The 13,368-nt window shown below is 36.1% G+C and overlaps 4 protein-coding genes across 7 annotated transcripts; 1 reads left to right on the top strand and 3 right to left on the bottom strand.

Annotated features, from left to right (window-relative positions):
* Positions 1-345: 345 nt before the first annotated feature.
* Positions 346-3,174, top strand: NDP1 (Tetratricopeptide repeat (TPR)-like superfamily protein). Of its 4 annotated transcripts, none has more exons than XM_086248846.1 (12): positions 346-558; positions 667-799; positions 893-966; positions 1,069-1,115; positions 1,199-1,349; positions 1,467-1,511; positions 1,581-1,791; positions 1,874-1,935; positions 2,042-2,142; positions 2,271-2,325; positions 2,409-2,456; positions 2,703-3,174. In XM_086248846.1, exons 1-12 carry the CDS (start codon positions 378-380, stop codon positions 2,879-2,881), a joined length of 1,287 nt encoding a protein of 428 aa, XP_086104972.1. In that variant the 5' UTR covers positions 346-377; the 3' UTR covers positions 2,882-3,174. The 4 variants fall into 4 exon arrangements, with proteins under 4 accessions (XP_086104972.1, XP_086104971.1, XP_086104975.1 ...); XM_086248845.1 differs by having other exon boundaries at positions 664-799; XM_086248849.1 differs by lacking the exon at positions 1,467-1,511 and having other exon boundaries at positions 1,199-1,376; positions 1,545-1,791.
* A 198-nt stretch (positions 3,175-3,372) lies between these two features.
* Positions 3,373-4,220, bottom strand: OHP (one helix protein). The gene is made up of 3 exons (XM_086248850.1): positions 4,002-4,220; positions 3,753-3,875; positions 3,373-3,641 (listed from the first exon to the last, which is right to left on the bottom strand). The coding sequence occupies exons 1-3, from the start codon at positions 4,170-4,172 to the stop codon at positions 3,573-3,575; spliced, it is 363 nt and encodes a 120-aa protein (XP_086104976.1). The 5' UTR covers positions 4,173-4,220; the 3' UTR covers positions 3,373-3,572.
* A 553-nt stretch (positions 4,221-4,773) lies between these two features.
* On the bottom strand, positions 4,774-6,701 carry CYCD7;1 (CYCLIN D7;1). Its single transcript, XM_086246602.1, has 6 exons — positions 6,444-6,701; positions 6,166-6,255; positions 5,920-6,018; positions 5,594-5,801; positions 5,141-5,268; positions 4,774-5,019 (listed from the first exon to the last, which is right to left on the bottom strand). The coding sequence occupies exons 1-6, from the start codon at positions 6,699-6,701 to the stop codon at positions 4,774-4,776; spliced, it is 1,029 nt and encodes a 342-aa protein (XP_086102728.1).
* A 1,039-nt stretch (positions 6,702-7,740) lies between these two features.
* On the bottom strand, positions 7,741-10,423 carry LOC147281602 (glucose-induced degradation-like protein). The gene is made up of 8 exons (XM_086247967.1): positions 10,209-10,423; positions 9,917-9,972; positions 9,574-9,717; positions 8,915-8,988; positions 8,753-8,807; positions 8,619-8,681; positions 8,400-8,527; positions 7,741-8,170 (listed from the first exon to the last, which is right to left on the bottom strand). Exons 1-8 carry the CDS (start codon positions 10,252-10,254, stop codon positions 8,092-8,094), a joined length of 645 nt encoding a protein of 214 aa, XP_086104093.1. The 5' UTR covers positions 10,255-10,423; the 3' UTR covers positions 7,741-8,091.
* Positions 10,424-13,368: the final 2,945 nt, after the last annotated feature.

Genomic DNA, 13,368 nt, shown 5'->3' with positions numbered 1-13,368 from the left:
TCTTGGTTTAAAGGCACTTGCCCTTAAATGTATTCAAAATTTACAGGGTAAAAGTAAATAATTTTGGATATATGAAGAACCACTCCATGTAAAGATACCAAATGAATGGAACACATAACAGCTATATTTATATACACAAGCTAGTTTTCAAGTAAATTAAATTTTCTGTAACAAAAAAAAAAGTAAAGAAATTGAATTTGCCAAGATTTTATTGAGTTTTCCTTTCGGTGTATAACTATATGCCAAAATAACCAAGAAATATCACAATTTCGCTATTATTATTATTTCTAATTTCGTTTTACTAAAAGTCTAAAACCCCTTTCATTTCCATTGGGGTTTTGGATATTCCTATTCACGAAGAGCAATCAACAGCGACGATGTTTCACACAGCAGTTAGGCTATCTCGAGCAGCGGCTACCGTCGCTCGAACCGCCAAGCTCGGACGATCATCACCGTCCAGACTACTTCACGATGGGATCAACGGCTCAAACGCCACCAACCCTGTTGCTCTTCAGATGATCAACTACGGTCTCTCTCTTGCCAGGTCTCAGAAATCAGGTTCCTTTACCACTCCGGTTCTCAATTTCTTTTATTTTTTCTTTTGACTTTTCAAATTAAATTCTCGAATTACTTATCATTTTAAATTTTGGGTATGTGAAAAAGTAGATGAATCGTATGCACAAGGTCTGCTTGTACTGGAACAGTGTCTTTCGACTCAGCCAAGTGAAGGGCAAGACCCTGCTAGTGATAATTCGAGGGGAATGGTGTTAATGGCCATGTCCACTTTATTATCTGAAAGGTTTGCTTTTCTTTTTGTGGGGTCATCAGAAAACCCAATTATGTTCTATGTTTGATAGATTAACTTATGTCACTTCAAATTCAATCTTTTCAGAGGAAATATTGATGAAGCTATTGATAAACTGCAAAAGATTCAAGATTTAATCTGCTCTTCAGTTAGTTTGAAGGGTAGGATTATTATAGGTCTTATATATATATATTTATTTTGTTTTCCTTGATAGAAAGACCTACTGAGTCCTGACTGATAAATTTGTCTGCGTTTTGTTAAAGTTGCTGCGTTGGAGGCTCTTGTTGGACTTCACTTAGAGTTAGAGCAGGTAAATCACCACAAAGGACATTAGCAATGTTTTCTTGTTTCCTTGTATTGTTTAAATTTATGTTGATGGTTCTCCCTATATAGGATGGTAACTCATCAGTGCTCACAGAAAAATGCTTAGAACTGTTGGTGAAGAATGAATGTGGATCTAGTGGTGGAGATTCTGAGGTTGTAAATGCTCGTGCTAGAGCAGTCAAAGGGCTTGTTGAGCTCGTCCATGGAAATCTTGAATCAGGTACAGCTAAAGGCTTGCTTATCCTTTGTCTAAATATAGTCTCATATTTGGTTCAACTAGTACATTACTGAGTATCTGGAAAGAAAATGTAAATTCTAAATTTTGGGTTCTCTACAGCTGAATCGTCCTTTCGAGGACTTGGAGACAACAAAGGATTCACCGGTGAGGTTCAATTTATATGTCATCACATCTAAGATGTTCTACATGATATGATTATCAAAAGTTATGTAGGTAGTACTGCTGTAACTGCTTTATCCTATGGGGAATTCTTGCATGCCACACAGAACTTTTCATTGGCAAAAGAGGTATACCAGAAAGTTATTCAAGAGGGGTCCAAGATTACAGATTTCAGTCCAGATGCATTAGCAGCCGGTAATATGTCAACCGAGGAAGTTTTCTTAGCAGCCACATGTTCTTTGGGACAGCTTGAGGCTCACTTGGGGTAAGCTCTTGATTACTCTTGAATCTTTCTGCTTGCTATTTCTATCTAGCACTGACCATGAGTTTAACCTGTGTTCTTTTAGGAACTTTAGTGATGCTGAGGAGATATTGACAAGAGCTTTAACTAAAACGGAGGAACATTTTGGTGAGTTGCTTTGGTATTACCTTTGTTATGAGTGGTGTAAAAGTACTCTCAGAATTATATTGACTGATATGTTGGTGCTCCTGTGGTTTCATTGATTTTTATGTAGGCTCTCATCATCCGAAGGTTGGTGTTATTTTAACCTGCATAGCTCTCATGTTTCGAAATAAAGCAATGCAAGAGCATTCTAGTTCCCTTTTAATTCAAGAGGTTAGTATGATCCTATCTACTTATTTTTCCAAACTTTGGAATCTTGCATTTCCTTGCTATTATTATTATTCAATCTCTATGCCTTACCGTGTAAAAGTCTTCTCATCCCCTGTAAAAATAAATCACAGGGACTTTATAGAAAGGCAATAGAGTTGCTGAAAGCTCCACCATGTGAAACTGACGGTATTTGTTAACTGTGCCATCATTTTCTTCTCAAATAAAAGAAGTTTAATAATTGCTTTATCCCTCTTTATTGGATTGTGTAGGTACAGAAGCAAAGGTATATAGAAGTGAGATAGTGGCCCTTGCAAGAGGTAATGGCTAAGTATCTGAATGGTTTCTCAGCATGCGTTTTAGAGATTATAACTGACCAATGGCCATTTTTCCAAAATCAGCTTATGCGTTTTGGTCCTATTCATACATGTTACACCAGTTGCCAATTCATCAAATCTGAGCATTGATATAAATTTCTTTGTATGGATATGTGAAAACCTATGATTTTTTCTAATCTAAAGATTTTAAACTGGTTATCAATATTGATATTGTAATTGCTTGTGTAGGTGGGTATGCAGAAGTACTTTGTGTCCAACAGAACCGAAAGGATCAAGGAGAAAAATTGAAGAGTTGGGCGGAGGCTGCATGGAGAAACCGCCGGCTGTCGTTGGCAGAGGCAATGGACGCATCTAAAACTTCTCCAAAAGTTCCAATAATAGATGCTCGAATCAGCAGGGTTCTGTAGCGTGTTCATTCCCAGCAAGGTTCCTTGGTGATACAATCATAAGGCATGTAAAGATTTACTTCAATCCCATCATGCCCTTTGCACTCTTCAATGATACAGCAGAGATGAGAAGACTTGCACCAAACCCCTCCATATAGTACCTCTACGTCATGTGACATGACATCATGGCATCTATGTGTATAATTATGTACCTATCTACTGATAATGTAGAGGCATCTATGGCAGTAGCTATACAGGTTTGATGGACCATCCCTCGGAAAATAAATTATGTTATGGGAGTTTGATATTATGTATTGGTAGTGGTCTTTCTAGACTTGTGGGACTAGGGTCCAAATTGTTGAGCCTGGTGAAAATTTTGATAATTAATCGATCAATCCGGGTTGTTTTGTTGCATCTAGACTGCAATTATCATTTCAGACCAAAAAAAAAAAAAAAAACCTGCAATTATCATTTTGAATAGATGAAATTTAAAATAATTTAATACCCCGAAGTGAAGAGAAATGAAAGTAATAGAAAATGAAACATGGAGATTTCTGCATCATAATTCATATATTACAAGAGTCGGATCTCCGAGCGAATTAATGGAGAAACAGAGTTACCCACTTAAGATGAATTCCAAATTAGAGTTTAGGACCGGTATTAAAAGACCCCATCTCACTGAATGTTACATTTTCTTATCCAAATTGAATGGTCACAGAGGAATATCAAGACCTTTCCCAATCTCCACTCCAATCAGTTGTAGTATTCCCCTGTTCAATATCTGAAAATTATGAAACCAAGATAAAGCATGTCAGCCAAAAAAAAAACTGAAAAACCTTCCTCTGTTCCCAATACTAGACCCTAAAAACGAAAAAGAATAAGAAGAATTTACCAATTCTACGATGAAAGTTCCAATAAGTCCAATCATACAAGCTCTAGAATTCCATATCTCTGCAGTCCTGGTGAACCCAGCAAAAGGGGCCTGAAATTTTGGCTCTACTTTTGGCAATACCACCTGAAAATTTTGGATGCCCATTTTTGTTTTTCACCAATGTGTTTGTCCCAAAAGTGTAAAAACATTCATAGAATTATATGATTGCAGAAAGAAGCAAATCTATGAGGAAGTGAAGAATAGGCATACCCCAGCAGGAGGCTTGGCAGCTTGAACCCTGAAGGAGGAGGCACGCCTTTTGGGCGATGAGCAATGCAGAGTCCCACTGCAGAAAACCCAGAGTTGCTGGTTTTCAGGATTTGCCGTTAGAAGTCTAGATGGGTGGAGAGAAGATGATGATATGGTAGATGAAGTTGCCATGGCTCTTTTTTTTTTTTTTTTTTGGTTCTATTCTATGTCAATAATGTCATGCTCATGCTATTGCATTGCTTCTTTAATCTTTACTCTCCTTATCTACTTGACCACAAAGAACACTTGGCAAACAACTTTCCACGCACACATATGCTCTTGTGATGGGTCCCACAGTGTCTTTATGGGGTATGAATAAGAATAAGAAGTTGAGGTCCAAACTCCATGGAAATTGAAATGTGACCCATATATTCATTTTGCTGAACTAGCTAGCTAGAAGTGCACTACTTAAAGAGAATGACTAAATCTCCAATTGTGTCCTTTAGTACTATTTAGTATTTACTTATTTAGGTTTATAATTTGGTGAGAGTCACATTGTGATTCACATCACTAATAAAGATGAGATACTCGGCTGAGGTAGGTAAGTAATGTGTGGACGTGGGAATAATACGCATGCAGGAGGTAGAAGCAAAACTGCATAATTCCTCATTGCTTGTCTTATCATGGAATCTGTTAAATTTTGTGCCAAGATTTTCTTGACAATATATCTCACTGTTTTGGATACACCAATTACATACAAAATAAGAGAAAATAAAAAAAATAAAATGTTTTGCTACTCTCCTTCCCTCTTTCTCTTCTTGATCCTTGTTGATTCCACAGCATTGATATTTTGACCACTACTCATCTTAAAGAGAGAGAAATCAACATGAAAATCACAAAAGTTAAAACGCTCCTTCAACAGCACTGTTGTGGGACTTGAAGGACAGTAATGAAAGAGCCCGTGAGCTATTAACTTGTACAAGGAATCCTCCACGGATTGCGCTTCCATCATCATCTTATGGCACTTCACCAACTCAGCCTATAATTAAATTAAGTGCACACAAACCAATCAATATATAAAACAGTATATTAATATTACATAATATATATATTAGCTAGGAAAGGGAAAAATGGGGACTTATATTAATTTCATGTTCAACCTTTTGATCCTCATCCAAGAGACTTGTAAGACAGGTGAGGTCAGATGCTGTTGAAGGTACCATATCCAGACTGCACTGTAGAGCAGATATGGCAACCACACTTGGCCTGAACTCCAGTAGCTTCGAATCTGTACCATTTAATTAAACTCTTTTGTTGAGATCATATGATCGATCCATCAAACAACTAATTATGCCAATTATCTCTCTTGTGCAATCAGAGAGACGCATACAGTAAGCAAATATATCAATAAGGATAGGGTCACAAAGTTTGTTTACCAAATATGTCAGTATACGTATCAATATCTTATTGCATGTTAAAACTGAATGAAGTTTAATGAATAAATGAAACACGGACATATCATTTGGTGAACAAAATGACATATTGATAAAAATGTATATGTGTGATCTGTTCAACTTTCTGTAAGCATAACTATGAAACAATTAATGACATACCTGAAATAGCTCCGAGAAGCAATTTGTTGACTCGGGCAATGAACTCTTCATGAAGTTGAGGTTTCAAGGAGGAGTCAAGAGTCCATGTCAAGAGTTCTAGGTAAGAATGAGCTGTTGTAGAAGCAAGGCGCCATCCTAATGCTTGTAGCAGCATCATTTCCATTCGTTGGATTGTTCTTGACTCAAATGAATGGTCCAGATCTTCCATCTTTAATACATCACCGTAGTAATTACGCAGTAGCAAAAAATGATGACACACACACACACATATATATAAATTTATTAAAAACAACAACTAATACAATTAATAATGAAGTGGTAGTCACCTGAATTTCAAGCAGGGTAGGAGTGCAGGTATCGTTGAACTTGGAGGCAATGGATAAGCAGGCAATAGACAACAATTCAACCATCCAATATTTCCATCCCTGAAAAATCGATCATATATATATTGCATATGAGCTCTGAATTCGTAGATAATTAATTCTGTGCAAATAAAAAAACTAAAGAAAATGGAAAATGCATGAAATTAAGGTAGCACACATATATAAATATATCATATATATATTCCTTACATTAATACAATGAGTCATAGATATGAATCGATCAAGGTAATTTGCAGCATAGAAAACAGTTCCAAGGGAGAGGTTCAAGCGACTTCTACACTGGAAACACAAACAACTAATTAAGAAACATAACAAAAGAGAGAGATTGTTAAAACATTCATACATTATAACTATTATTATATATCCGAACAGGAAAAAACTTTTCAACACATATAAGATAGTAGTTGTTGCACTGCTATGAAATTGAAAGGGTAGTCATTAATTTTACTTTAAATTAACATTCTGACCTTGATAAACCATTGAATGGTTTTAAACCTAGCAATGGCCAAATTATTTGAACACAGGTTGTCCACGTAATTAGGTTGAGGCATGTAACTGGTCTCCTTTTCTAGGCAAATGGCAAGAGCCTGGTCATAGTCATCCTTAGTTGCTGTCGTTGTTGCATACAATGATGACCCACAATAGTGCTTATGATTCATAAGATCAATACCATCAGTGAGTGCAGGGCTGGAAGGCCACACCTCATCACAAAGCAAACTCTCCATATATACCAAATGCAATTCTGAAGTACTAGAGAAGCAGCCACTCCAAACAGTGAAACTATAGGTACCAAATATCAATAATATTAGGGTGGTCCGACCATGAAGAAGTGAAGATATATCGATGTTTCTAAATTTTTTGTGTACTTTGAAGAGGAAAGTTGGGAAGTTATATATATAGAGTTAGTGGGTGGCTAGAGAGAGAGAGAAGGGGGGTGAAATAATTAAAAAGAGGGACACGTCCCTCATGAAATGGGGTAAATGCGAGAGTGCGTGTTGATTGGGTGTTTGGCATTTTTTATTTTTAACCGCCGTAACCAATTGCGTGAGTGCATGCACGAGGATGTCTCTGTGGGTTACACAGTTGAATAAATGCTCTTTCTTCTCAGTCCCCATCATCATCATCATCGTTTCATCGTCCCACTCAGGCACTCAATATGGGGAGAGGAGGAGAGATAGCTATGAATAGCTAAGGTTGTGTTCAATGTGTTGTTGTGGTTCCATGGGTTGGCACTGAACCTCAGGATCAGACTTAAAGTGGGCCCGGATTTCACGTCGCTTTCCATTTCCAACTTGAGTGGGGGCCCACGTGCGTGAATCGTGATCGTCTTCAACGCGTACGTGAACATGCGGGCTTGGTGATTCATCATGGTTCATTGCCAACTCTCAGTTCTCTGCGAATCAACTTGTAATTCAATCTTAATTTGACAGTTGGACTGGGAGTGGGGGGCCCACTACTGGGCCCAACTTCTTTATAAGGGGCTTCATGTTCCCCATTGTTGCTTACCCAATGGGGTCACCTTGAGAATAAGGGAGGCCAAAAATGCTGATCTTCTTATGACTCTCCAGCTTCTCAGACTGCTCAGTACATATTGTGTATAAAAAGTTTTGAGAACATTTAAAGTTAATTACTCTCTCTCTTTCTTAATTTAGAAGTAAGAACTAGCTAAACCACAAAATTAGAATACGGGGAATTTAATTCATTTTTTTATATTTTCCTCTCTCCTCCAATTCCTTTTTCTATGAATTAAGCATGAAACAATAATGGCCTGTGAAACCATCAGCCCAATTCTCAAGCTGCTGTATTATTTGCCTGGATATTTCTCAATTGTAATCACACAATCACTAATTCAAAAATTGAATCGAAAACTGAACAGGTTTGGCTTCACCTAGATGGTTTTATAATTTATATCATCTCAAAGTCATTAGTAAATGGTAATCACCATGTACAACACCACACTACACAGCTCCGTGATGTACCTTTACTGACACAAACAAAAGTACATCTCCTCATCTTCTACAATCCTTGTTCAATAAATGGAGCCATGTGCCCTTGCACATTGTCCCAACTTGAGAAATTCCCAGTAGATCGCCATTCACCACTCTCTATATATGTTCACCTCAGTTCATATGATGAAAAACTGAAGCCTGATCTTCCCTCGTTGGTGGATTTCAGCTCAAGCTTCTGAAATGGGCTGCAGGTTGGTTGAAGTAAATATTTATCAGTCCCTTGGGTCCAATGAAGTGAGACAGTAAACCAGAAAGACAGTGCATAATGAGAAAAGTGACAATTTACTTCCTAAGCTTACACCCCCATGAAAAATTAAGGACATATCACTAGCATTCTATACTTTGAAGAAAGCAAAACAGAGTTACACTAGGTCAAATGCATAAGACCAATAGCAAGAAGAAGGGAATGAGTACCTGCTGTTAGGATCATAATAGAAGCCATTTATGGAGCCATCACTACAAGAAAAACAGACATAGTAAAAGCCAGCTATAGTTAACCCACAGTCTGTGCCAACATTCACAAAGTATTGCTCTTTCCATCTCTGCACCAGCAAATCAACAAACTTGTCAACATTTCATCCGAAGTTAATTAGTAATTTTACCAACTAATATCAAAGCATTTAGATCAGTTACCATGAATATGTACGGATAGTTACTCAGATCTAATGATTTTCCGCCATCAACCTCCACTTGGCACTGTAAAATTTGGAATTAACTACGCGATCATAGAATTTTCACATATTACAGAAAACATTAAGACTCCTTACCAGTAGAGCAGAAAAAGAAGGAAACTTGGTCCAGTGCCTTATATCATCCTCTGGTCTGTCAAGAGTCACACAAATTAACACTAGAATGTTATTCATAATCGCTATTAGCTAAATAGCCTCCTCCATGCTCAATTATAGATTAAAAGAGCAAAAGAAACATACGTTGCTTCCCATTTTCCAGTGAAGAAAGTATAATTCTTGGTGTCAACAATCTCCCCTTCCCAAAAGGTAACCACCTAACATACATTTAAAGAAAAAAACGAAGATAATACTCAATGAAGGTTACCAAAACATCAAAATTAGTTGGGGGACGGGGGGCAGATAACTAGATTGCCATATCCATAAAAACTTTAAATTTCAACCCTATAGGAGGTCGAGCACCTAATATAGTTATATTTCACGATGTGGAATATAGACAATCTCAGCGCTATGAAAATGGAAAATTCAAATGGGATACGAATCTGTTTAACTAAATTCCTTTCCAGGCAACTGTCAATAAATATTACAAAGAAAAGTTCCCAAAATAAACTCACCAGCTGCTTTGCTCTTTTGTTGGTTTTAATTCATTTATGAGATATCCTTCTAATATCAACCCGGAATATACCAACCGATAAACAAAACATTCACATGGTGAAAAATGATCAGAAAAAAAAGAAGAAGAAACTTCTTACTGGTGTGTCTGCCATAGGAACATTGAGAGCCTCCATGGTTCCACATAGATAAACAACCGATAAACAAACCCGGAATATACCAACCGATAAACAAAACATTCACATGGTGAAAAATGATCCAAAAAAAAAAAAAAAGAAGAAACTTCTTACTGGTGTGTCTGCCATAGGAACATTGAGAGCCTCCATGGTTCCACATAGATAACCATGTTCAAGGTCACACCCTTGTATGCGAACATTTACTCTCCATGCTTCGTCTTTTTGCATACTAGAAACATTCTGAGTACCGGAGAAGGCCTGCCACAGAACTATGAACTTAATGCTACAATGGCATACCAGTAGCACACAATTATACTCTCAAAGTTTGGTGCCTATGCTCAAGATAGATTAGGCAATTCAATTCTCTATGCTTAAAAATCGAAAATCATTACAACTTTAGAGGATCAGATCATGTAAATTTCAATTTCAGAAAGGCATTAAGAAATACAACAATTACCTGTCCAACACTTAGAAGTGTGCAAGCTGGGGGAGAGGTCTGTCCACAATTTGAACCTTCACAGTGATGCACATATGAATGCATATTAAAATCACATTTTTCATGAGAAAAAATGGTGACCCAAAATAATTGGAAGCAAAAAACACAGAAAAGCTAGCGTCTTGAAGAATTCAATCGTACAACATGTACCAAACAGTTCAGATTTCGGCCAAAACCCTAACTTCATGAATTGGGCAAAGCGCTTTTAATGTGAGATTCGGCGCGAAAGAAAGAAGGGGCGATGGTGAAGTACCTGAGAGATGAGAAGGTGCGGAGGTCTCCGCCACTCTCACCGGCATTTCTGAATTGATTTCGATCAGAACAGAGTAGGCGACTCAAACGCTACGCCAAATCCAAGACACCATCCAGAGTCCGGACCTGTCTAAATGAACCCGACCCGTTTATTCATCATCTGTTTCTCTACTGATATTAGAAGTTTCGACAAAAAAAATATAAATATTAAAAGTCAGCACAATTTATCCTGGTTTTTGAAGTTTTATACTTTTATCAAATCTAATACTAAGTTTATTACCCAAAAAAAAAATCTAATACTAAGTTAATTTGTAAAAAAATCATTTAATAATTTTTAATTTTGATAATTTTAATTAAATGCATCGTACTATTTCTCTACAATAGTACGAGATATTTTAAAGTTCGATTCACTTTTTTAGTTAAGATAAAAAAAAATAGATGTAATGTACATATGCCCATTTCATGCGTATAAAATACTTATAGATATAACTAAGGGTTTAAATTTTACCGAAAATTTCGATTTTAGAGGGTTCGGAATCGAAACGCATAATCGTCATTTGGGCAAAAAAAAAAAGAAAAAAAAAGAGAGAAAACAAAATTAAAGGTTTTCTTTGATTGAGGTTTGGGGCTTTTGGGCAATTGAAAAGAAAAAAAATGGTTTGAGATTTCGTTTGACCATTTTGGGGTTTTATTTAAGAGTGTTCCTATTTGCACACTTTTTATTTTCTTTTTGCACACCATTTTCTCATTTTTTCTCACTTCACACCCCCACATTCTTCCCACAATTAAATTTTTTCATACACACCTCTCCCAATTACCATAATATCTATAAACACACCCCATCAACTTTAAAAAAAAAAAAAAAACACACACACACACACTCACCCCCTCCCCCTCCCCCTCCCCCTCCCCCTCCTCCTCCTCCTCCTCCTCCCTCCTCCCTCCCCTACCCGACCACCTCCCCCCCTTCACCTGACCCACCCAGCCTCTCTCTATCTCTCTCTCTCTCTCTCTCTCTCTCTCTCTCTCTCTCTCCCTACAAACTAGATATGATACTGCATTTCAAAAAAAAAAAATTTGAAAAATACGGATCAATAATAGAAGCACATAGATCAAACCACAGAAATGAAAGATAAACCATTGCCAACCAGGCTTCGAAAATCAGGAAAAAGAAAATAAGAAAAAGGACAAGAAAACTTACAGCAACAAAGCCAACCACAAAAAGCTCTATTGCAAAAAAAAAAATATATATATATATATATAACTGAAAAAACCAAAGAGAGCAAAACCCAATACTACAAATCTACAATAATGATATATAGTATGCCTACAAATCTCCAATCCACAAATCAAATTCATCAATATTAGGTCAAGAAAAAATCAGAAACATATTCGGAAAGATCAAGAACCCAAGTTTTAAAGGAAAAAAAAAAAAAAAAACTCAAGAACCAGCCATTGTTGAAATCAATATATCAAGCATGCCAGCCAACCTCAAATCAAAGAAGCCAAAAAATGACCCAACATTTACAGTTCAAGAAACAACACCCCAGAGCCAGAAATCAAAACCAAGAAATCAATGAAAAACGAAGAGGAAAAAAAGAACCCAGGAAGGAAGAGAGGAAAAAAGAGAGATGGTGTGTGTGAATTGGTCTTTTTAGATTGGGGTAATTTTGTAAATTCATTAATTAAAAAATGAGGGTGTGCAAAAGAAAAAAAAAGAGTGTGCAAACAAGGAGTAAAATTTCGGTTTCGAGGAAATTTTCGATGGAAATTTCGACGGAAATTTTCGTGGAAATTTCGGTTAAAATTTCGATTTCGATAAAATTGGACAAAAACGATGGAAATTGCTATAAAAATATGGAAATTTTGAATGAAACTTGACCATATGTTTATTTAACATATTATCTACTACATTGATAAAAAACATTGAAGAAACCAAATAATATAGTAGATTTCATGTGATATAAGGTAAATATAATGCGCGCTGGAGACAAATACTGTTAAATAAAAATAGTTCACTAATTAATAATTACATAAAAATGACCTCTTTTTAAGGGATATTTAATCATTTTGAATCCAATTGTCCTTAAAACATATGTGGACAAATAAGAAAATGACATGTATTGTTATTTTCTAAACCACTTAATCCAATAACCAAAAACAATCTAAATAGATTGTGAAATCCCGAAAAGCTGGTTTATAATTTATTTTGAAGTAAATAGTGATTTATTGATAATTATCTTGTTAATTCGGAGATATTAGAATTTTTCTGAGGAATTTTGGAAGGAAATAAATGAATTTGAAGTTGTAGAAAAATAAAATTTATCGAGACGAGCTCACGAGATTTTACAGAACATTTTTCGGACCTCGAAGTTAATTTTGGTAAGTTATTTAAATTTTAAGTGATTTCGGCGAGACATTGAGAAATAATAAAAATTGGGAAAAACTCAGTTTTGATTTTATTTTTGTTGGAAAAGTCTCGGGTCAACAAGCGCATAGACGCAAATGAAACGTGTTTTTTTTTTTTTTTTTTCTTTCCTTCTTCGGAATACAAGTCAAATAAATTGAAAGATCAAGCTTTCTCATATACATAAAGGCATCATGAAATATATTGGATCATTGGTGAGATTGATTCATCAGAGAATCTTAATCCAAAAACAAATACATTACTTCATCTTGATATTCAGTCAATTAAAAATAACTTTTTGTCACCATTTGCATATTTCTCAATCCTCATGCTCAATTTCTTGGCAATTTCCATATGTCTGGAACCAGATTCCTTCAATCCAATCAACCTTCCATGCCAAGTTAAACCTCTTAATTAGCCTTAATTATGAGGTTGATTATTTAGCTCAGAGAATCTAATAATCGGCCTTACTTTAAGATAATAAGAAAGGTACACCTTCAGTTGCTCTGATTTCCCACATGGTTTCTAATTTTCTAGTACATCAGCCAAATCATATTGTGGGGGAATTGGGAATGCACTTGACTTCCCAAGCACACTATCTTCTCTGTTCCTATTCAAAAATGGTTTAACTTTTTGGTTCTGATAAGGGCTCAGGTCACAGTAAACAAGGTGGCAGGTCTCTACGTGTCTCTGTTTATTGGGATGGGAGTTTTGATCAAAATAAGAGAATTAATAATCACTACCATAACCGGCC

Source organism: Dryas octopetala, chromosome 6 (assembly GCF_963921425.1).
Source record: "Dryas octopetala chromosome 6, drDryOcto1.1, whole genome shotgun sequence".
NCBI classification, from domain to species: Eukaryota; Viridiplantae; Streptophyta; class Magnoliopsida; order Rosales; family Rosaceae; genus Dryas; species Dryas octopetala.
Note: the sequence above shows the minus strand (reverse complement) of the source record. Positions and strands in the feature narration are given on the sequence as shown.

Excerpts from the sequence above, each read along its gene's own strand:
- NDP1 (XM_086248849.1), top strand. The coding sequence starts at position 378 with ATGTTTCACACAGCAGTTAGGCTATCTCGAGCAGCGGCTACCGTCGCT. Across the intron at positions 967-1,068 it reads CTCTTCAGTTAGTTTGAAGG|TTGCTGCGTTGGAGGCTCTT; the intron begins GTAGGATTATTA and ends GTTTTGTTAAAG. Across the intron at positions 1,936-2,041 it reads TAAAACGGAGGAACATTTTG|GCTCTCATCATCCGAAGGTT; the intron begins GTGAGTTGCTTT and ends ATTTTTATGTAG.
- OHP (XM_086248850.1), bottom strand. The coding sequence starts at position 4,172 with ATGGCAACTTCATCTACCATATCATCATCTTCTCTCCACCCATCTAGA. Across the intron at positions 3,876-4,001 it reads CTGCCAAGCCTCCTGCTGGG|GTGGTATTGCCAAAAGTAGA; the intron begins GTATGCCTATTC and ends CAAAATTTTCAG. Across the intron at positions 3,642-3,752 it reads GAACTTTCATCGTAGAATTG|ATATTGAACAGGGGAATACT; the intron begins GTAAATTCTTCT and ends CATAATTTTCAG.
- LOC147281602 (XM_086247967.1), bottom strand. The coding sequence starts at position 10,254 with ATGCCGGTGAGAGTGGCGGAGACCTCCGCACCTTCTCATCTCTCAG. Across the intron at positions 9,973-10,208 it reads CGCACCTTCTCATCTCTCAG|GTTCAAATTGTGGACAGACC; the intron begins GTACTTCACCAT and ends ATCACTGTGAAG. Across the intron at positions 8,989-9,573 it reads TTCCTATGGCAGACACACCA|GTGGTTACCTTTTGGGAAGG; the intron begins GTAAGAAGTTTC and ends AATGTATGTTAG.